Source organism: Narcine bancroftii, chromosome 3 (assembly GCF_036971445.1).
Source record: "Narcine bancroftii isolate sNarBan1 chromosome 3, sNarBan1.hap1, whole genome shotgun sequence".
In the NCBI taxonomy this organism is placed as follows: Eukaryota; Metazoa; Chordata; class Chondrichthyes; order Torpediniformes; family Narcinidae; genus Narcine; species Narcine bancroftii.
The window spans coordinates 198,916,829-198,940,711 of record NC_091471.1 but is presented as its reverse complement, the minus strand read 5'-3'; the positions used below and the strand labels follow the sequence as shown (position 1 = coordinate 198,940,711).

General features: G+C 43.2%; 1 protein-coding gene across 6 annotated transcripts in view; it reads left to right on the top strand.

The window, feature by feature from the left end:
* Nucleotides 1-23,883, top strand: part of fstl5 (follistatin-like 5) — an 810,780-nt gene that overhangs the window by 712,476 nt on the left and 74,421 nt on the right. For all 6 annotated transcript variants that reach the window (XM_069926256.1, XM_069926258.1, XM_069926260.1 and 3 more), the window contains 2 exons: nt 8,894-9,012; nt 18,326-18,475. In XM_069926256.1, the coding sequence (XP_069782357.1) occupies nt 8,894-9,012; nt 18,326-18,475 (269 nt within the window). The remainder of the gene's footprint in view (nt 1-8,893; nt 9,013-18,325; nt 18,476-23,883) is intronic.

Sequence of the window (23,883 nt, the reverse complement as noted above, 5' to 3'; positions counted from 1 at the left end):
GTCAATATCTCTTCAAATTGCCAGGATCTCTGCTGCAGTGCTACTATGTTATAGTCAGCAACATAGAATAAAGTCAATTGATTTTTTTCCCCAGATATTTTCTGTCAGTCATCAGGGTACCTTCAGCACGTCTTTTCTGATGTGTCAGTCATGATAAAAAGCAGTGGAGTTCAGGCATTTCCCACCATGGCTCAGCCGGGCATAAACATCCAAATCAGTTACTTTTTTCTGGGAATAATCAGTTCCTATTGTAAACTTGACAATAGAACACTGCCCAGATTCCAAACTTGGGATTAATTCTATATAATTTAGGAATAGATGCCATTATTTATGATTCCATTTCCAAGGCATAAGCCAAGATGTGAGGCATTACAAATACTGGAATGGAGTCATGTGTTCCCAAAGACAATTTATAACATCCACCTTCAGTTGCAGTGTCAACTTGCCTCTGGGTAAGCACTCTCACCTTGGAGCCTGATGGTAGTTGCTTTAGATGTACAGCAGGTCTTCCTCACCCAATACAGGTTGAAACTTCATTGCAGCACCATGATTTGTGTATCATTATCCATATAACATGGGAAGCAACACACCATGCAGGTTAATGGTCCTTGTCCATGTTTTCAGGTAACTTACCACCTGTGTTTGCCTCTCTCTCTTTTCATTCACTTCTGGTTCTCCACTTTTATTCTCTTTCCCATAGTCCTCTCTCAAGCCCCTCCACCATCACCCATTTTCATTCTACTCTCCCTCCTGGTTCCCTCCAGCTGCTACGTACATCCTTCACCCAATGGATTCCTTCTCCATCTGGTTCCATCTCCCATTCACCTCTCTTTTCATGGTATCCATCCTTAATCAGATCCAATGTATTTTAACCTTTGCTTCCCCACTTACTGCCCTCCATCTGTCTTTTTTTTAAATCCAAGTCTACTTCCACTTATCCCCCACCTGCCTCTGTCTCCCAATTACACCCCTTCTCACCTGGTTCCTTAAACACTAGGACATTTTAATCCAATCTGTTTGAAATATTTGCAACTGGTTAATTTAACCTTTCATTGCAGTAATTATAGCTCCAAATGTAAAAACACTTTCAGATGATTTAGCAATAAATTTATTAGACTTAGGTTAAAAAAAAGTCACTGGCAAAAACTAGAGAGATGCTGCAGTAGAGAGCTGGCATGAACATAATGTCCATAATTTCAGCAGATGTGGCAGTTATTATTTCAGGCAAAGTAACAATGAATTTGAAATGCTTTATCTTTAACCTTATAAACAGGTTGAGCACCTCTTATCAGAAAAAAAATATATACATGCTTCTTCTAATTACTAAGAATATGTCCAAAAATTTACAAAACTTAAAAATCACAAAAAAAGAGCAATTTTGTTCCAATGATATTAATTTAGGAAACCAATGTGGATGGAAAAGTTATAACCAAAAGCAGTAGAGACATAAGATGCTGTAGATGCTGGATTATGGAGCAAAAAAAAAAGCTGCTGGACAAACTCTCAGGCAATCCCTGTAATGGCAAAATGATGGTCAAACATTTGGGTTGAAACCCTGCATCAGGACCCTACAGCAGTATAAAAAATTCATAGTCTTATATCAACTGCAAATAAGTTTTTCTTACAACAGGTTGAGTTCCCCTTATCTGAAATGCATGGAACCAAATTTTGGATTTTGGAATTCCTGTATCAGCGGTTAAAAGATGACAACAAAAACAAACAACAGCAGGCTTTCAGTGTCCACCTTCGATGCTGTGTTTTTTAATCAAAAGGTTACAGTTCACTATTTTTTCAGTGTAATAAATATTGCTGTTCATCTTACAGTCAAACGTGGCATTGTAGGTGGAGATTTCACATAAAAATAATGGTTTTGTGGTGGCACGCCACTAGGCAGGTGAGCCTGCCCCGCTTGTAATCCACGGGTCGGGGCAGCTGGCCAAAATGGCGCCGTCGGGAGTTTCCCCTTCTTCTCAGCACAGGGCTCAGAAGCCCACATTGGGGGACCACATGATGCCCAGGTGATGTCAGCGCACCCCACTGCGGTTCTCAGCCAGGTCCGGGCTCGGAGTATAAGTCCAGTCCAGCAGCCTGCAATAAATCAATTCTGCTCACTGAGCTCAACCCGTCTGGTTGCGTGTGTTATTGCAGGAGCAGAGTAGCTACTGCTACAATTGGTGACCCCAACTGGTTCAAACTTCTTTGAACTCATCATGAGCAAACCTGGGATCAGTGCTATAGCTGTCAAGCTGCCTGACTTCTGGGTTCAGGATCCGGAGACCTGGTTTGGCCACGCAGAGGCTCAGTTTCACCTCCGCCAGATTTCATCCGATATTACCAAATTCTACCATGTGGTCACCGCCCTGAACCAGGCCACCACCAAATGCATGCTGCACCTCGTTCAGTACCCACCCGCCGAAGACAAATACGAGACCATCAAGAAAGTGCTCACCGGATCCCTCGGACTATCCAGGAGCCAGCGTGCCGCACTTCGACACCTTGGGGGACAGGTCCCCGATAGATCTGATGGACAAGATGCTCGCGCTCAAGGGTGATCACACCAATTGTCCACTCTTCAAGCGCATTTTCCTCGACCATCTGCCTGAGAACATCCGGTCATTACTGGCCCAAGAGAGCTTTACTGACCCGAGGAAGGTTGCTCAGAAGACCCAAGGGCTATGGCTCGAGCGATTCCCAGAGGGCTCGGTGGTCCAGCAGGTCATGAGGCATGGGCATGACCACGCCAAGCCTGCCCCAAGCGCTGCGGTAGAGCATCCAGACCCTGTAGGGGCCACCAAGAGCAAAACCAGGGGTACGGCATCCACTCCAGGCCTCTGCTTCTATCACCAGCGCTGGGGAGCCAAGGCTCGGAAGTGTCATCAGCCCTGCTTGTTCCAGGGAAATGAGCAGGCCGGCTGCTGTTAATGGTTGCGACGGCTGGCCAAGGACACAGCCTCCTCTACCTGTGGGACTCAGTCAGCAGCCGGCGCTTCATCATCGACATTGGGGCCCAGATCAGCGTCATCCCGGCCACGGACCTCAAGTCCAGGAACCGACCTCGAGGACCTCCCTTCTGTGTGGCCAACGCAACAGAGATCCAGATGTATGGAGACAAGACAGTCCACTTCCAGATTGTACAACCAAAGTTCTTGTGGAGGTTCACCGTCTCGTACCTTCCGACCGCCATCCTGGGTGCTGACTTCCTCCTCGCCCACGGGCTTCTGGTGGACATTCAGGGTATGTGCCTGATGGAGAGCCATACTTTCCAGGCTGTTTGCCTCGACACCTCCCCCACAGAGCAGCCGCAGATGGCCATGATCAGCATGCACAGAGATGAGTTCCAGTGAATCCTGGACGAGTTTCCGACCTTCCTTAAGTCACAGTTCTCCACTGCCTCACCGCGCTACGGGGTGTTCCACCACATCCCCACCCAGGGCCCACCAGTTCATGCCAAGGCACACTGGCACCTGCCTGACAAGTTCCAGGTGGCGAAGGAGGAGTTTTCACATCTGTTGGAGTTGGGGATCATTCGGAGGTATGACAGCCCGTGGGCCTCACTTCTCCACCTGGTCCCGAAAGCCTCCAGCGGCTGGCACCCCTGCGGAGACTATCGACGGCTCAATGAGGTGACAGTTCCTGACCATTACCCCATCCCTTACATCCAAGATTTACGGCCAACCTGCATGGTGTGAGGGTTTTCTCCAAAGTTGACCTGGTGCGCGGGTATCACCAAATCCCGGTGCACCCTGAGAACATACCCAAGATGGCCATCATCACCCCCTTTGGCTTGTTCGAATTCCTTTGCATCCCGTTTGGGCTAAAAAACGCTGCTCAGACCTTCCAGCGCCTCATGGACTCAATGGGCAGGGACCTGGATTTCGTCTTCATTTAGTTAGACGACATCCTCGTTGCCAGCAGGGATTGGGCCTAACACAAGGCCCACCTGTGCACCGTCTTCTCCCGGCTGGCCAACTTCGGCCTCACCATCAACCCAGCCAAGTGCCAGTTTGGGAAAGAGTCCATGCAGTTCCTAGGCCATACCATCATGCCTGCTGCTGCGAAGGTTGCCGCTATCAAAGAGTTTCCACGTCCGGACAATCTCAAGGGGCTGTGGTAGTTCACGGGTATGGTAAACTTATACAACCGATTCATCTGGGAGCTGCACGCATCATGCAGCTGCTATTCGCCTTCATTGCAGCCAAGCACAAAATGCTCACCTGGACCCCAGAGGCCTGCAGTGCATTCGAGGCCACCAAGGGGCCCCTCGCGAAAGCTACCATGCTCGCCCACCCGCACACCGACCTGCATATGGCACTCTCCGTCGATGCCTCTGCCACAGCTGTCGGCGACGTCCTGGAGCGGAAGGTGAACAGACAATGAAAGCCGCTGGCATTCTTTAGCTGGCTTCTCCACCCATTAGAGCGCAAGTATAGTGCTTTTGACCATGAGTTACTGGGCAATTACCTAGTGGTGTAGCATTTCCTCTATTTCTTGGAGGGGAGGACTTTTACCATCTTCACTGACTACAAACCCCTCACCCAGGCTCTTGCGATGGCGAAGGACTCCTGGTCGGCCCGCCAGCAGCGTCACCTCTCCTTCATGTCGGAGTTTGCCACCGACATTCGGCACATGGTGGGGAAGGACTCTCGTGACTGGCCATCTGCATGCTGATGCCTAGCCTCAACTTCAACCAGCTCGCCCGGGACCAGAAGTCCGATGAGGAGACGTGAGCCTTCAGGACTGCCATCATGGTCCTGCAGTTCTGAGACCAACCGACTCCGAGCGGCGGAAGCACCATCCTGTACAGTGTCTCCATGGGCACCCCGCGGCCAGTGGTTCCCCATCAGTGGCACAGGCAAGTCTTCCACCACATCCATGACCTTTTGCATCCGTCCATCAAGTCCACGGTTTAGATCATGGCAGAGCGGTTCGTCTGGCACGGGCGGCTGGGGCAGAACATGCACCCATTGCCAGATGTCCAAGGTATACAGGCACACCAGGGCACCCGTGAAAGAGTTCGAGTATGATCGGGAATGGTTCAGCCACATTCACGTGGATATAGTCGGGCCCTTACCCATTTCCCAGGGCAACCGTTACCTGTTCACGGTGGTGGACCGCACCACTCATTGGCTCGAGGTGATCCCGATGCCGGACTCTTCCACAGACTCCTGCTTCCAAGTGCTGTAGCATGGTTGGGTCACCCGGTTTGGCATTCCGAATCACCTCACCAGCGATCGGGGTGCCCAGTTCACCTCTGCGCTCTGGGCACAGCTCACCTACAGGTAGGGGATTGAGCTACACCACACCACAGCCTATCACCCCCAGGCCAATGGGCTGGCCAAGCATCACCTTAAGTTGGCACTTATGGCCCTCCTCACCAGTCCTGACTAGGTGGACGAACTTCCTTGGGTGCTCCTGCATCCGCTTCACACCCAAGGAGGATTTGCAGGTGTCATCAGCTGAGCTGGTCTACAGTGCACTGCTGGCACTTCCTGGTGAGTTCATCAATACGCCTCACAATCCCCAGAAATCGCCACACGAGCTTTTTCCCCACCTCCGAGCCCGCTTGGACTCCTTCGCACCCCCACGGCCACCCATCTCATGTCCGCAGCAAGCTGCGTTCCGCAGATTACGTTTTTATTTGGTGGGGCCCGCCCGCGGCACCTCTACAGAGACCTTACAAAGGGCCATACAAGGTTGTCCAGTGTTCAGGGTCTACCTTCATGTGGGACATCGGTGGCAGGCGGTAACTGTTTACTGTGGACAGGCTGAAGCCAGCGCACCTTGACCCCACCGAACCAGTGATTGTGGCCCAGCCCAAGAAGCGAGGCCACCCAGCTAAAAATGACATTGGCGCCAGTTCTGGGGGGGGGAGGCTGTGTGGTGGCACACCACTGGGCAGGCGAACTGGCCCCGCTTGTAATCCACGCGGCGGGGCAGCCAGCCAAAATGGCACCATCGGGGTTTTCCCCTTCTTCTCAGCACAGGGCTCAGAAGCCCACATTTCGGAACCACGTGACACCCGGGTGATGTCAGCGCCCCCCAGCGCGGTTCTCACCAGGTCTGGGCTGGTCCAGCTCAACAGCCTGCAATAAATCAGTTCTGCTCACTGATGGTAACAAACTGGCGCCAACAGAGCATCAGAGCCCCACATGGGCAGGTGATGTTAGATGTGGAAATTTCTGCTTGTGGCATCATGTTGGCGCTCAAAAAGTTTCAAATTTTGGATTTTTTGAGAAGGGGTACTTAACCTGTTTATAAGGTTTAAGATAAAGCATTTCAAATTCATTGTTACTTTGCCTGAAATAATAACTGCAACATCTGCTGAAATTATGGACAACAAATTGGAGTGAATTTCAAGAGAACTGCTTCTTTTACTTTATGATACTGTCACAAATCAATTATATCTTGGTTTATGGTTTATTGCAGTGGTTTTCAAACTGACCCCACTAAACACATTCCACCTTCAGCAATCCCTATGCCATAAGTGCTCTATGATTAGTAAGGGATTACTTATGGTAGTATGTGAGTGGAAAGAAAATGGTTTGAAAACTACTGTTTTAATTGTACCAAATTGACTCATTAGGTGCATGGTTTCATAACTCCAAAGGAAACGGGCCAATCACAATTTTTCTCCAGCAAATATTTCAGTAACAATTGGGTCTAGAGCAGCGATTCTCAACCTTCGCTTCACACTCATATACCACCTTAAGAAATCCCTTACTAATCACAGAGCTCTGATGGCATTGGGAATTGCTTAAGGTGAAATTTAAGGTGCTTAAGGTTAAGTTTGAAAACCACTGGTGTATTGCTTTGGATACTTGTGGATGGACGTTACTGACAAAATGTGAGCTTCAGGTCTTGTATAACTGAAAACAAATGTGTTGGCCTTTAATGTGCAAGCTGTTGGATGCTAACTTGGGGAAGCAAGATTTGTAGAAAAATTAGCTGAGAGTATAAATTCCCCATTTTTGAATTACATTTTCATGTTCATATCTGAGATTGGTGCAAATAATATCTCTGGGGATACTCAAAATTCTCCACAAAAGTTTGCTATCAAATTATCATTTCCCTTATAAAACAGTGTAAAGACATGTTGAGGCCTTCACTGCAGGATTTCAGATGATCAGTTACATCCAAATATTGGGACGTTGACCCATGGAAATTGTTGTCTCATCTAAGCTACTGAAATTGCCCAGAAATCATTGGCTCTATACATACAGCAAAGTGACAAGCCATTTTGGCCGACGAGTCTGACACCCAATTAACACACCCCCGGTACGTTTCAAACGGTGGGAGGAAACTGGAGCCCCTGCGGAAAACCCACATAGACACAGGGGAATGTACAAACTCATTACAGACAGCGCAGGATTCAAACCCCGATCCCAATCACTGGTACTGTAAAGAGGTTGTGCTAACTGCTACGCCAACTGTGGCGCCAAATCCTTTCAAGTTATTGATCATTTTTTGGCATCCAAATCCTATGTGAACAAAACAGAACTCCCAATTCTACCCTTCTGTTTACCCTCTCATGTCAAAAACATCAAATTATCTTCATACTCTGCAGTCTAAGACCATTGAAGTCTGAGATAAAGGAGTAAATAGGTCCTTCAAATAATATCACTATTAAATGTAATTTACTGCAGTCAGCTATTGACCTCTTCAGGTTTGTTGTGCAAATGTGCCATTCAGCAAATCTATCATCCAAGATTGACATTCCCTCTGTACTCCATGTGAAGAACACATCAGTAGTTTAGATATATGCTCCATAGTATGTCCATGCTGAGCCATTAAAATCACAACATCCCGGTCATTTAAATTGCATTTAAGGTTTATTGTGATAAAAGTTAAATAATGGTTGGGATCATTTTGGGCCAGTGTACATCAAATATTTCAACTTTAAGTGCTTTGATCAAATCATACATTATATTTTAGATCAGATAATATTTTTAGAAAATGAAATGTATTCAAAAATCAAATGATTGATTCTCTTACATTTGCAATTTTACAAAGATTAGTGATGATTAAAATGGTGGCAACTATATTTGCCAGCTTTTTGATGGCTTAAGCTGTGAGATCATTTTCATTTTTCAGGGATGTTCCCACTTTTGGGAATTTATTGGAACATTTTGTGAACACTTAGTGCATGACTTACTTCTCTCTTCCTTGTAAATCGTTGTAATCTGACATTGTTTGTTGTGACATTTTGGTTTGTTATTGAGATTAATATTTTTGCAGCTGTTTAATCACACTCTGGCTCTCTCTGTTTTCTTGATGCTGCAGTTGCAAACATACTGTGGCGAGAGGAAGGTACTGAAGCCAAGTTCTTGTCTTGTAGTGATTATGTACTTGTCAGCTTTCCATTACTGGATTAATTGTTAAAAATTGATTTATCATTAAACTATTGCTATGAATGCTTCCATCCAAACATTTAAATAACTACTGTTGGTAAATTGTAAAGTGCCCTTGGGACATTTTGTAACAGCAAGTACATAACTGCTGGTAATTAAAAGCAATAGAGCTATAAAATTCTCAGGTGACTGTTTCATTGCTTGCACCAATGACATATTATTGGGAGACATTGAATCATTTAAAAATTGTATTTTGTATCTGTTCCATTGATAGGTTATTTTTAAGCTAAAATTTATATTAAAAAAAATGTTGAACAAAGCAAGTGCACAGATGGTTGGCCAATTTCTGTGAGAGAATTCAATGTTAATGCAAGTGGGATCTTCACCAGAACAGTTCTGATGGAAACCCCAGTGGAAATGTTAACCAAACTTTCTTCTCCTGCTGACTGACTGAATGTGCACTTCCAGCTTTATTTACTCTGTACTTGAAATGCTTTTTCTTTAAGGCACTTTAAACTTGTTTTTCATGTTTTGTTTTTCTCTAGGACTAGGAGTAGGAAACATGTTCTATATATTTTACGAAGATGGAATCAAGGTGATTCAGCCAATTGAATGTGAGATCCAAAGGCACATAAAGCCTTCAGAGAAAGTCCTAGGGTATCAGGTAACCGTCTGTGTAATTGTAGTCATTTACATAATCTTTTGATTTATGCAGGACTATGTGTAATTGTTACAGTTAAGGATGTGGGGGGGCTGGTAGTCATGGTGGGGAGCTGGCTGATGGAGGACCTCAGTTTTCTTCAGGCTGACTTCCAGGCCAAACATTTTGGCAGTTTCCGCAAAGCAGGACGTCAAGCGCTGAAGAGCTGGCTCTGAATGGGCAACTAAAGCGGCATCATCTGCAAAGAGTAGTTCACGGACAAGTTTCTCTTGTGTCTTGGTGTGAGCTTGCAGGCGCCTCAGATTGAAGAGACTGCCATCCGTGCGGTACCGGATGTAAACAGCGTCTTCATTGTTGGGGTCTTTCATGGCTTGGTTCAGCATCATGCTGAAGAAGATTGAAAAGAGGGTTGGTGCGAGAACACAGCCTTGCTTCACGCCATTGTTAATGGAGAAGGGTTCAGAGAGCTCATTGCTGTATCTGACCCGACCTTGTTGGTTTTCGTGCAGTTGGATAATCATGTTGAGGAACTTTGGGGGACATCCGATGCGCTCTAGTATTTTCCAAAGCCCTTTCCTGCTCACGGTGTCGAAGGCTTTGGTGAGGTCAACAAAGGTGATGTAGAGTCCTTTGTTTTGTTCTCTACACTTTTCTTGGAGCTGTCTGAGGGCAAAGACCATGACTACCAGCCCCCCCACATCTCCATCGGGCACACAAAACTCAAAACGGTCAACCAGTTTACCTATCTCGGCTGCACCATTTCATCAGATGCAAGGATCGACAATGAGATAGACAACAGACTCGCCAAGGCAAATAGCGCCTTTGGAAGACTACACAAAAGAGTCTGGAAAAACAACCAACTGAAAAACCTCACAAAGATAAGCGTATACAGAGCCGTTGTCATACCCACACTCCTGTTCGGCTCCGAATCATGGGTCCTCTACCGGCACCACCTACGGCTCCTAGAACGCTTCCACCAGCGTTGTCTCCGCTCCATCCTCAACATCCATTGGAGCGCTCACACCCCTAACGTCGAGGTACTCGAGATGGCAGAGGTCGACAGCATCGAGTCCACGCTGCTGAAGATCCAGCTGCGCTGGATGGGTCACGTCTCCAGAATGGAGGACCATCGCCTTCCCAAGATCGTATTATATGGCGAGCTCTCCACTGGCCACCGTGACAGAGGTGCACCAAAGAAAAGGTACAAGGACTGCCTAAAGAAATCTCTTGGTGCCTGCCACATTGACCACCGCCAGTGGGCTGATAACGCCTCAAACCGTGCATCTTGGCGCCTCACAGTTTGGCGGGCAGCAGCCTCCTTTGAAGAAGACCGCAGAGCCCACCTCACTGACAAAAGGCAAAGGAGGAAAAACCCAACACCCAACCCCAACCAACCAATTTTCCCTTGCAACCGCTGCAATCGTGTCTGCCTGTCCCGCATCGGACTGGTCAGCCACAAACGAGCCTGCAGCTGACGTGGACTTTTTACCCCCTCCATAAATCTTCGTCCGCGAAGCCAAGCCAAAAGAAAAGAAAGAAAAGAACAGTTAAGGAGTAGGCCGTTTCATACATTAAAAAAGCCCAAATTTAAAGGCGGAGATTCTCTGCCCTTACGTCGGGGAACTTACCTCTATGACTGCGCCATGGCCAGGTCCAAGGCACTGACTGCAATCCCTCTTGGGGGAAGGGTCACCGGCAGAGCGCTGCGCTCCGCCGCCTCGCATGAATGTAATGCTGTTGCAAGCGGCTGGCTGATGCCATCGCAGTGATGGCATCAGCCTGAGATGTAAGAATGGGATTTTTAAAACGCCGACGGCTCAGCCCGTATGAATAATGTCGACTGGGCAGACGGCGCTACGGCACCAGTCACCCCGCCTCCTTTGGTTCCGAGGGGCGCTAACAGGCACCGCTCAACATGAATGCAATGCAGGAGCAGCCTTTTAAGGCTTCTCCATGCAAGGTAAGTTTATATTTTTCTCTCTGCACTTAAGGCCGGCCTCCAGGCAGAGGCTCCAGATCCTGCGAAATTGCTTACCCTAGCTCCAGATTTGCTGGATGTTGAAACCATGATAGAGCTCTAAGTGCTACCACTTTCTACTTCTTGTCTCATGCAGTGATAACAGCGTATTTGCTTGTGATGTGTTTTTCTTTTATTTTCATGCATGATCCTTTCAAGAACCAAGCCATTATATTTATAAAATGAACGAATAATATCTCAAATAATAACACTGCCATGATTTTATATTCATTCTTGTGTTATGGACGTTACTGGTAGGTCAAGTTTGTAATGGATATACATTTGCACTGAGGCGGTGCTAATGGACTAACTTTTTGAACCACATTGTCACAATGATGAGTGAATTTCCAGGCCACATTAGAAAGCAGTAAACTCAGTCAATGTGTAAGTGGAATAGCCTACAGGAAAACAGAACAGTCTTGGACACTGGAAAAAGCCATTATAATAGGTACAAGCAGAGTAAATGATCGGCCTCTAATCATTTTGGTTGTGGCCCTGATTGGGTCCTAGGAGTAAATTTTGTAAATTGAAAATATGCCACATGCTTTGACTGTCGTGGAGTGAAGTATTTCTAGTACCTGCTGAATCTTGAGAGGAGGCCTTCAATTTTTAAATTAAATGTTGATTTTAATCTAATTTAAAAATCAGGGGAGCAAGGAGGTTGTTGAGTAATTATGTGTTGGTGGGATGTGTTTCAGATTCGTGTGTGGTCAGGCATAGGTAATTAAGCAGAGAAACTTATTTATAAGGGAACCCTTTGCATCCAACATGAAAGAAGCACCACTGTTCCATGACTGATCACTCACAGTCATTCAGTGGTTATTCCTGGAATGATATGGGCCAGATTCCTGCAGAATTATCATAAAGGAACATTACACATGAATTTTTTTTATAATTGAAGTATGCCAATGACTGGATCAGCACAAAAATTAAACATTTACACAAATATCCAGTGAAATTTCCACCTCAACATCAAAAATTACAAACAATCAAGAATAAATTGTAGCAAAATAATTAGAATGGAAGTGATGAGGCTTCTCTGTTGGAAATCCACATGAATCAGATGAAAGAGCCATATTGAAAGATATCACTTAATTGGAAGGGATGCAGAGGAAATTCACAAGGATGTTAGCAGGACTTGATGGCTTAATTTATAGGAAGAATTGGGTAGGCTGGGTCTTTCTTCCTAAGTGTGTAAGAGGCTGAATGGTGACATTATAATTTCATAAATTCATGAGGGGCATAGATAAAGTGAATGTTCACAGTCTATTTCCTAGAGAAGATCATTCTAGAACTAGAGGGCATAGGCTCAAGGTGAGAGGGAAAAAGAAACAAGAGGGACCTGAGGGGAGAGACTCAGAGGATATGAACCAAACATCGGCAAATGAGGCTATCCTAGAATGCCAACTTGGTTGGTATGGACAAGATGGGCCAAAGGGTCTGTTCCATGCTGTATGAATCTATGACATTCTGCTTCTATAGAGGAGTCAGACATTCCGGGGAACTGGCAGGCAGGCTAGTGATCAGATCAGATCAACCATGATCCTATTGGATGGTGCAGAGATCATTGTGCCCACTGCTTCTATTGTTTACGCTATTGGTAATGTTTTCCAAAAGAGTGCTCAAAAAATAGGTGATTTTGGTGATTGGGTTTCTCATAATGCTAGTATTACACATTAAATCAAATAGTGTGATCTTGTGGAATTTTTTTAAGTCTTCAGCAGTGAGTTAATTGCATTGAGAGCAACAGTTCTTTGTCTTGAAAGTTACCCAATTGTCATTGGCCAAATGAGTTCAAACAGGGGTACATGCATGATTGGTCAAAAAATTGAAGGCAATAGTGTGTGAGAAAAGTTGGCATCCCTGACCTTGAAAATGTATGACTCGCTTTGACTTCATCTAAGAAAATAAAACCTGAGGATATGATGGAACTGTTAAAATTATAAATGATTTGAAAAAAATACTTATGCACAGGGAATCATATTTTTAACAGTTGTTAAGTCTAACGGTGTGGAGTAATGGGCATAAGTACAACTTGTATAGGAAGAAGCTGGACAGGTTCTTGCCAATAAATGGAATCTGGGATTAGCAATAATGCCAAGAAAATATGGTTAGGTAGGCTGAATGGGAAAAAAAATGATTTTTATACATATAAATAATTTTTGCACTTTTAAATTTAAAATGATGTATATGAACACTATTACTTTTCTGTCCATTCATATTTAGTTCTATGCCTGACTCTGACCCATTTGAGAACCATTTTTTTGAACATTGTTATTTCCTTGATGTAACCCAATTCTCATTCCACATAGCTTATGGAATAGATTTTCTAAGATTGATTTTTCAAGATTAATATGCCACTCCATTTTTCACATTTTTGAGATTTATTTGTGGTCACAAATTCACTAAGATTTATGAGACAATTTATATTTTACAATCTTATAAATGTGCCTCAGTTGTGAAAGAAAAATCATTTGAAGTGATTGAGGACTTTGTTCCAGACTGCAGAATAAGAAAGGGATTTGACAGTGTCTTTCCAATATTATTAAGTTGGCAACTATAGTTTCTCCCTGGTAGATAACTCATTGCTTGTAACACATTAAAGCTTTGTCAAATCGAAAAAAAAGCTTTTTGGATAATACCTATTGTTTTACATATAACATCAGTTTTCAAATGTTATCTGATTGCATCAGAATTCCTTTTAACATCTTTGTACGGAATGGGTTTAACGTTTTGATGGTGGAGGCTGGTACAATAGCGGCATTTAAACGAGCCTTAGATCGGCACATGGATGCAAGAAAAATAGAGGATTATGAATGTGAGGTAGAGAAGGTTTAGATTGTTGAGTAGGTTTATATAGGTTGGCACATTGTGAGCCAAAGGGCCTGAACTGTGCTGTCATTTTCTATGTTCTATGTGTTTATTTTCTCACTAACTACAGTTAATAAGACATATTCAGTACGTTTCCCTTCATCCGAAGTTCTGTTAACCAAAATCCATTAACAGAACTTTTTTTTTGCAGCGCTGACATGACATCACAAGTTGAAAAATAATTTATCACCCGACTTGCTTATGAGGGGCTCTGACGTTACTGCTGTTTTGATAACAACAGAGCTCTCATGTACTGTACAAAGATATAGTTGCAAATGGGTAAAAGGTCTGCAGGTAGCACTATGGATGTCGGTGGAAAAAAAGGAGGAAACTTTTATGTTTGTCTATAGGACAGAAAGTTAAACTTGATGAAACTGGACAGTAATGTAAGTGTGAGATGTCTTACAGAACAGAATGGTGCTGGTAAGACCACAATCTTTGACCTGAAACAGAAGGATAAACTGTTGTTTGACCTCCTTACGTATGCAAAAGATATATTCAGAGTCCATCAGTAATTAGATTTAGATTAGATTAGATTCAACTTTATTATCATTGAGCCAAGTACAGATAAAAAGCCAATGAAATGCAATTAGCACCTAACCAGAAGTACAAAGAATAGTGCTATTTCCAAGTAACTGCGAATAAAAGCAAGCGCTCCACCAAACAAGTATAAAAATACTGGACAGTACAATATGGCTGCAATACTGCTCAGCTCTGTGATATAAGGTTCAGCAGGGTCACAGCCTCAGGAAAGAAGCTCTTCCTGAGCCTGCTGGTTTGGGAGTGGAGGCTCCTGTAGCACCTACTGGATGAAGGAGAGTAAAAAGTTCATAGTTAGGGTGAGATGCTTCCTTGATGATGTTTTCGCCCTATCCAGGCAGCATTTCTGATAGATGTTCTCAGTGGTGGACAATTGGGTGCTGATAATCAATTGGGCAGTTTTCACCACCCAGTGGAGTTCTTTACAGTCTGATATGGGACAGTTACCATCCCACACTGAGATGCTGTAGGTGATTATGCTCTCAATGGTACAACAGTAAAAATCTGTCCATATCCTGGGACAAAGGTGAGCTTTCTTGATGCTCCACAGAAAATAAAGGTCCTGTTGTGTCTTTTTGATCGGGATGGAGGAGTTCAGGGGCCAGGTGAGATCATATATGTGGACACCATGGAATTTGAAGCTTGATACACATTCCACTACAGCTCCATTGATGTAAATAGGGGAATTTGTGTGGCTCCCAGCACACCTGAAGTCCACAATGATCTCCTTGGCTTTCTAGGTGTTAAGGGCCAGGGTATTATCAGCACACCATGCAGCCAGGTGGTGTACCTCATCCCTGAAAGCCATCTCATCATCCATTCTGATCAAGACAACCACCGTGGTGTCATCTGAGAACTTGATTATAGAGTTAGAACCATGTACAGGAGCACAGTCATAGGTGAAAAGAGAGTACAGAGGAGACCTCAGCGCATATCCCTAAGGCACGCCAGTACTCAGGGTAAGAATAAGGAAGAGAGGTTGTCTAACTTAACAGGTTGGAGTCTGTAGTGAGAAAGTCCCAAGATCCATTTGGAGAAGGATGAGCTGATACCAAGCTGGCAAGGTTTGGCGATCAGACTGGAGGGAATCACAGTATTGAATTCCAAACTAAAGTCAATGAACAGCATTCTGACATGAGTTGGGGCTGTCCAAGTGGGTCAGGGCAGAGTGAAGTGGCATAGAGATGGTATCCTCAGTCAACCTGTTGGTGCAATAGGCAACTTGATGGGAGTCCAGGGTGGTGAGCAAACAGGATTTCAAATGTGATAGAACCAGGCTCTCAAAGCACTTTGCAATAATGGGGTTAGTGAAACTAGACAGAAGTTGTTCAGGCTCATGGCAGTGGAATGCTTTGGCACTGGCTTGATGGTGGCAATCATGGGGACAACTGCCTGAGCCAGGGACAGATTGAAAATGTCCATGAAGACCCTGGTCAACAGACTCTGAGCACATGACTAGGTAAGCTGCCTTCCTTACCGTCACCCTACTCAGAGTGGTGCAACCATCTGAGGTGGAAAGTGAGAGAGGCAGTTCACCAGGTGGGAGATCTGCTTTAAAGGTGTCCTCCTTGTTCCCTTGATCAAATTGAGCTCCTCAGGAAGGGAAGCACAGCACAGTACTAGGTGGTTTGAAGTCTGTAATGATCTGTATGCCATGCCACATATGCCGGGGATCCAATGAATTGAAATGCTCCTCAATCCAGTAAGCTAGAAGAAGAGGATATTGAAAACATTTTTAACATCATTAATGAGGCTCCATTTGTTCATTCACTGACCAACGATGAAATAGCTGAAAACTGTCCTGCATCAAGGTGAAGATGACTTAATTAACACTGCAGAAAAGTCCCTATAGGCGACATGGTGAAAATTTGTGATGGACTCATTGAAGGACTAGAGCAGCAAGTATTCATAACAGAACAAAAAAATCATGTCAGTTTATAAAATCAATGGCAGACTTCTGCGATTAAAAAAACCCCATTGTTAATGAGGTAGATGACAATGGAAGAAACATTTGAAAAACCCATTGTGGACAATTTCTAGTGTTTGGTGCTGCATTTATCTTACTTTGTAAGCCGAGATCAAATTGTTTTTGGTATGTACTAAACATTATTTCATGCTCGAAAACCCTGCTGTTGTTTTTCTGCTGTTTAACCACTGATACAAGGATTTTGCTGATGCTACTGAGCTGTTTAAAGCCATTGTTCCATTCACCAAAATAAATTCCCAATAACCAAAAACTGTCCAGTCCCAACCTTTTCGGATGTGGGGTAATGTACTCTATAATTTTTTTTGTGTGGGGGGGGGAATCTTTTTTTTCAAAGTTCTACCCAATAGAGTTGTTTGCTATTCCAAAAGTATTTGGCACAAGTTGAAAATTTTAGTAGATTTACAGCATATAAATTAGTGATTTTAAAGGACTTAAGAAGGAGAATAGAGACACGAATGTGCAATCCTTTCCTGACACTATTCTGTTCCTAATCTCTTTCCACTGCCTTGATTCCAGGACCTTTAAAACAAATCATTTACAGACCTCTAGTCCAGAGACAAAATTTTTAGTTCAACTGCAAAAAAGCAATCTGCTGCAGGAACTCCATGAGTCAAGCAGAATTAATGGGAGAAAAAAAAGATGCTCAACATTTTGGGCTGGAACCCTTCATCGAGATTGTGGGCAGCGGGGAGATAGATATTATGAGGACAGGATGGACAAGGGCCAGTAAGGTATTCATGAACAAGAGAGGCGCAAATGATGATGGACAGGTGGGGAGGGAGAGGGTTGGAGTTGAGAATAAGATGGAAAATAAAAGGGAAGGGAGGTGAAAATGGGTGAGGAGGGAGGAAGGGGAAGAAGTGGGTTTTTCCTCCTCACCCACCATTTTTGTCTCTTTTCCCACACACTTAAACTTAGCACCCTTCAATTTTATTCCCCCTCCTCCTTATGACCCCATCCTCATCTACCCACTATGTATTTCTAAGATACCTTCTCCCTTCAAATCCATCTGGCCAAATCTGTCCTTCACCTCTCTCCTAATAGTTTTCATTGAACCACCATTATTAACACATTGCAGTACTGGTAGCTTGTTTCCACTCATAACCCTCATCAGTGTCTCTAATTCACTCTTTATAACTCAGCTTTCTTCATCTGACCCCCTTTTTACCTTTTTCCTCTTTCTCTCGTTGTCTGACACCTGTCAATCAAGTGCCCTATATCTGGACACCACCCACTCTCCCCACCTAATTATTGACCTCATCTCATCCCTCCCACCCTGTCCTCATTATACTGATCATCTTCCCTCTGTACCTTCAGTCTTGATGAGCAGTTATGGCCCAAAATGCCAACCAGTCTTTTCTACCATGGATGCTGCTCGACCTGCTGATCCTCCAGGAGATTGCTTATTTCCTCTGGATACCAGAACCTAGTCTCTCTTGTCTCCTTATTAGTTTGTACATCAGTGTGTGTGGGAGCTGGAATAGAGCATTCCTGGACAAAGAAGACAAAGCTGAGAATATCACGGGAAAAATGACAAAGGTCTCAAGCCTTTGCACCCTGTCTTCAAGCATAAACAGGATTTCATGTTTATGAATGTAACTCAATCCCTTTCCCACTCTTTTAGCTGATTAAAGTTCAATTTAGATTGTTGCCTGTCATAAACATGAATTGTTTATCAATTTATCACACAAAATGAATGATTTGGATTTTATTCCTAAAATCAAGATTTTTGGAAGACTATAAAAATATAATTGTTAATGTTTTCTGAATCATTTTATTCACTACATTATTTAATAAATCAATGCCTGTACCTGTGCTTAAAAAAAAAACAAGCCTAATTTCACGTCTCTGTGTCTTTTTATTGGTAATTAACAATTTTTATCCCTTTCATTCTCACTTAGGTTGAGGTCTGCCCAAAAACCGAGAGGGAAGCTGTCCAGCGATGTGTTTGGGCTACTGCTGTGAATATCAAAGACAAGTATATCTATGTGACGCAGCCAAAATTGAACAGAGTGCTGATTGTTGACATTCAGTCCCAGAAAGCAGTGCAGGTCTTTACACGTTTTTACATTGTTCAGCGTGAAATTGAAATTGTGGTAACCTTTAAAATATAAATTCCTACTAACTTCATAATGCACTTTTTTGCACAAAAGTAATTGTTATTTCTCTCTATTAATTGAAATTGCAATTAAATTGATATTGATTTTCTTTAAAATTAATAATGTCAAGTGAGCATGACTTTTGAGCTCACCAAAATTTGGTATGTAGATTTACTTGTTCCATTTGAAGCATATATAAATATGGTACTGATTCTAAAGGTGGATTGTATGCCCCCATACATTCTTTTGGTACAGTGATTAATGCATTTCAGTCTTATTCCTATCAGTTATATTTTTAGTAAGGTTGTGGACTCACTTGTTTGAAACAGGTGATTAAGATCTTTAAAAACTATCGTTTTTCAAGATTTCTCAGGGTTCCACCATTGGAAGGTCTTAGAGTCAATTCTGCCTTTCAGTGGCTACATTTGTAGAAGGTTACAATAACAGAGTTTAGAGCTATAGTTCTAAAAGTCCAGATAATTTAGACTGTGATATTTAGTCTAAGTGTGGAATTGAGCTTCCATTTCATTGTAACCTTTTACTCTACAAATTGCGCTTCACAAAAGGCTGTGTGTTATGTTAGAGATAACCTGTTGGTCTGTTTGCTGAAAACAAATGTTGGGGCCCAGGGCATGCTGAGAACATACTTCCAGATGTGAGACATTCAGACTGAATATTGTGGGTGCATCTCACTCCTACTCTGCAGTCAGAAGAAAATCAATAGTGAAGACCAGTGAATCAAATTATATTTGGCAAAGGGGATTAATAAACAGAGAAATTGTGCATCAGCTTGGCCACGCAATATGTTTAAGTTTTAGGTTCAAGTTTATTTGTCATAAATGCCAAGTACAGTGATAAAGTTTCTTCAGCAATCTATAACACTACATAGAGCTATTTGTGGAGCATAATTTACGAAGGATTACAATGAAATGGAAGATCAATTTAGCACCAACCAGGAGCAGTATGGGAGCATTCAGGAGCCTAATGGTTGCAGGGAAGAGAGTGTCTTTCAGCCTGTTAGTGCATTTTCACACTCTTAATCATTCTCCCCAATGAGAGAAGTGAAAAGAGAGTGTGCCCATGGCATTTTGGGTCTTTCAGTATGTTGGCTGCCTTTCCTTGATAGTGGGAGATGCATATAGAGTCCATAGAAAGGGAAGGAAGTGTTTATTAAGTCAGGAACTACATTTGTTAACTCCTAGATTAAATCATGGAAATTAGTAGACATCATAGTTGAAATAAAAATCACAAAAGTCTGTAGACAGCATGGTGAAAGTAAAAATTGGCATGTGCAATTCTTGTTGTTCCATTACCGGAAGGATGTGAAGGCTTTCAAAAGGATACTGAAGAGATTTACCTAATGCTGTTTAGATGAGAGAGGTTTAACAAACCTGGCTTGTTTTGTCTTGAACATCAGAGGCAGAGGAGAGCCCTGATAGAAGTTTATAAAATTATGATGGTCAAAGAGAGGGTAAATGGTCAGAATCTTTCTCTTGTAAAAATGTCAATACAAGAAACAAGCATTGAAGTTGAGGTGGGTTGAGGGGGGGGGGTGCGGGGGGGTGGATGTACAGGGCAAGTTTTATTCACAGAGGGAGGTAGGTGCTTGGAATGGACTGCCAAACGCTGTGGTGAAACCAGAAAAAAGAATAATTTTTGAGAGCCTTCCTTCTTAGCAGACATATAAATATGCAAGGAATAGGATATGTATCGTGCAAGCAGCAGAGTTTTACTTTAATTTAGGCCTCATGTTCAATGCAGAGATTGTGCATTAAAGGGACTGTTCCTGTCCAGTAATGTTCTATATTCTATTAAACTCAGGGTCAAAATTAGAATAAGGAAACTAACCATTACTCATCATGTACCTTTAGTTACACAAAAATGTTCTAAGGTTTTAACTCAGTGCCATGAAAGAATAGCAATACATTGCCTGAATCATAATACTGTGTAATGCCTGATTTAACTCTCTGAACTGTAATTTATCTCCATATCTCCCAACTTTTCATAACCAATTTAATTCCAATTCTAAAGAATCCGTTATTGATTTATATTTGTCAGTGTCTGAAATATTTCAGAACAGGGACACAGCAGCTGGAACTGTTGCCGCACAACTCCTGTGATCTGGGTATAATCCCAACACTAGGTGCTGTACGTGTCGAGTTTCTATGATTCCATGAGTTCCCCTGCTCCAGTTCCCTCCCATATCCCAAAAGACCAGCAGGTTGGTGGATTAATTGGTCACCATAAGTTGCCACTGGCCAGGTGAGTGGTAGAATATGCTTCAATGTTCCTTTATTGTCATGTAATATTACAGAACATGAGGCAGACAAAATTGCCCTAACCTGGCACCCCTTACAGTGCAAGATAAATAAAATCAAAAGAGAGTCCCTTCAAAGACATTGAGTGTATGAGGTTTCATCTTGAGTGCTCCTCCTGCTGCCTTTGCAACCACGCAGACTCCTGTTCAATTATTCAGCAAACCTAAGGTCCAGATCTAAAACTCCAACATGACCAGGAAGCCTTCAGTCCCCAAGGCCCTTCAGGAGCCCTTCTTGCTCTCAGCACCCCCTCGAATCCCAGCTCCAATATTTGGTTCCCATGAGCCATTTTCCTGCAGCCTAAGTGGGTTCTTCAGCCTCGAAACCTCTTACTGGTCCGCTGCCATGGTCATTGTGCTGTAGGGTCATCTCCTCTGCTTCTCTTTCTTAACAGGGTGGGAGGATTGAGAGGTCTCCCCATTGATGATTCCCTGCACCAGTCCTCTGCTCCTCCAGAGTATGCAACCTCTCGTGGCCACTGCCAAGCACTGGCACCACCTTCCTGGGCACAGATCAGCCGAAGAGCCTGCTTCCATCCTATAAATCTGTATGACTCCTTTATGACTCTCAAAATCTGTTTTAATTTTAAAGATCCCCATTAGATGTTTTTTTAAATTTCAAACATTTACTTTATACTGAAAAATATATACAGAAAATACAAGACTGTCAGTTTGTGTTTCTGCACATTAATTGTATCTTCAGTATATCTCACTTGATTTTCCTCCTTAAGCAATATATCTGTGCTCGAGAAGCTGTTAGACAGGACCCAGCCCCTTGGTGTCCTGTCACTCTGTAAAACAGAGTTTGAAGAGACACTTGCTGAGATCATTGCATCCTTTCAGTGTGTTGACATGTCCTCATTAAGGTTCTGAGGGCAGCCTGGCTCTCATTGCAGGCACAATCTGCGCATTTCAGAAGATTTTATCTTAATGTGAAGAGCCAGCTGATGAGAGGACAGCTACTGTCTGCCATTGTTGTGACTTGAAGGAAGACCAGCAGAGTACCTTGCCTGCTACATAAATGCCTTCTAATGATGTATTAGATGTGGGGAATAAACGACCTTGCTGTTTTAATGCAGTTAATAGTGAGCAGGAGACCACTGGGCCAAAGGGTCTGTTTCCATGCTGTAATTCTGCATGACTCCTTATGACTTTCTTAAAATTTGTATTTAGAGGTGCATTAGTGATTCCAGGACTGTTGATTTCTGGCAAGGGAAGAGATGAATTCCAACCTCCTGCACCAGGATTCTTCTGTGACCTCCCTATCACAAGTGTGCTGTGGTGTATGAAAGTTTAAATGCTGCTGTGCTCTCCTCCGGAAAGAGCATTGCAGCCACTGGCAAAATGGTCCTGGTCCTGCTCTGCTGCTATGGTGGAGTTAGCAGCTCCTTCATGGAGTAGGATGCCTTCAGGCATTTCTCCTTGTTGATGTGCACAAAGGGGAAATGCTCCCCACACTCTGGACTCTGCACATCCTCTGTTCATCAACAATTTTATATTACATCATCTGGCAAAAGGCAACAACAACACACAAAACTAGGAGTAAAATAATTCTCTGGAAGCTTGTTGTTTAAGTTGACTCCCTTATTCTTGCAAGATGGATCCATGTAGATAATCAAAAAGCATTGAAAGAGCCACTATCCTGCCTTCTCTGACTGAATGGCCAGTAAGTGCAATCAATTAGTGATTCTTTTAAATATTGCAGGTGTCTCGAGTGCAGAATTGGAGGAGAATGGGCTTCCTTCCCGCCACCAAACAATGGGTTTTCAATGCGACTCTCAGAGAAATGCAGCATGCTGATCGACATTAGAATCAGTGGACACTTCATGCCCACTGGCACATCACCCCATTCCTTCAAATATCAAGGGTAGCAAAACTGTGCTACAAATAGACCCACAGGCATCTCACCGGTTCATGTAAATTGGTGTCCAAAGTCAGCTGCTGCAGAGGAATATTTTGATCCTGATAATGACCAACTGTACCTATGGAAAAGAGGCACAGTTTCTTTCACCAACTCCTCAGTCTACTTCCCTGTCACTGAGCGCTTTAATTTCCGATTAGCCTTTTGTGTGGCACACTGTCAATCCAAGCTTCCTCATCCACCAACCAATACATTTTTTTTCTGAACATTCAACAGAAACCATGTTGAGATTCAGCAATAACCCTTCTATCAAGGTGGCAAGAAAGATCCTAATGATGCATTCCAGCAAATTGCCTATAGCCCTCATCAAGCTAATGGGCCTATAATTTCTTGGTTCAATTTCACTGCGCTTTTTGAATATTGGTACATTATCCTCCTGCCAGACCTTTGCAAGAATCCTTCAATCTAATGAGCTGTTTAATAAGCAATCCACTTTACATTCCTCCCAGTTCTTGTGGGTGAGTGCAGAGCAAAACCTGTCTCATTTGCTCAGCTGCATTTTATTTTGCTGGAAGTATTTACTTTGACATTTACAATAGCTGTGCAACTGAACTTAACAAAAACAAAGAAAGGTTGCGGCAAACTATCTTCTTAAAAACTTTGCCATATTTAGCTTGTTCATTTGAATCTGCTATTAGCTTCTAAAATCATTAAAAGAAGCAATTCCCATTTCTAACATTGCCCATTTCTGCATTCTTCTCCACTCTGATCTCAGCTTCCTTTGTTAAAGTTCATCTCCAGTGATTCTGTCCAATGTGCACTCTGTATATTTTTAATTTGTTTGCAATCTTTGATTTGGTCAGACACAACTTTGTACTTTGGTCATCTTTCACAGACTGTCAAGCTCTGTGGCTATCTTGGATAAATTTTGTCCTTCATTGAATTATCATTATATTTCTTCTCAATTCCCTTTCGATTTCTCAAGATCCATCTGCTTCCTTGTCTGTCAGTTATCATTCAATCACCTCAGTTTTGATGATGGTTTATTCACGTGAAATATTACCTCAGTTTTTCTCTCTCCACTAATGTGTTACCTAATGGATGTTTATATCTATGATTTAGATTTCTAGTATCAGTAGCTTTTCTTTTGCTTCAAACAAAGACAAGACTGGTCATGTCAAC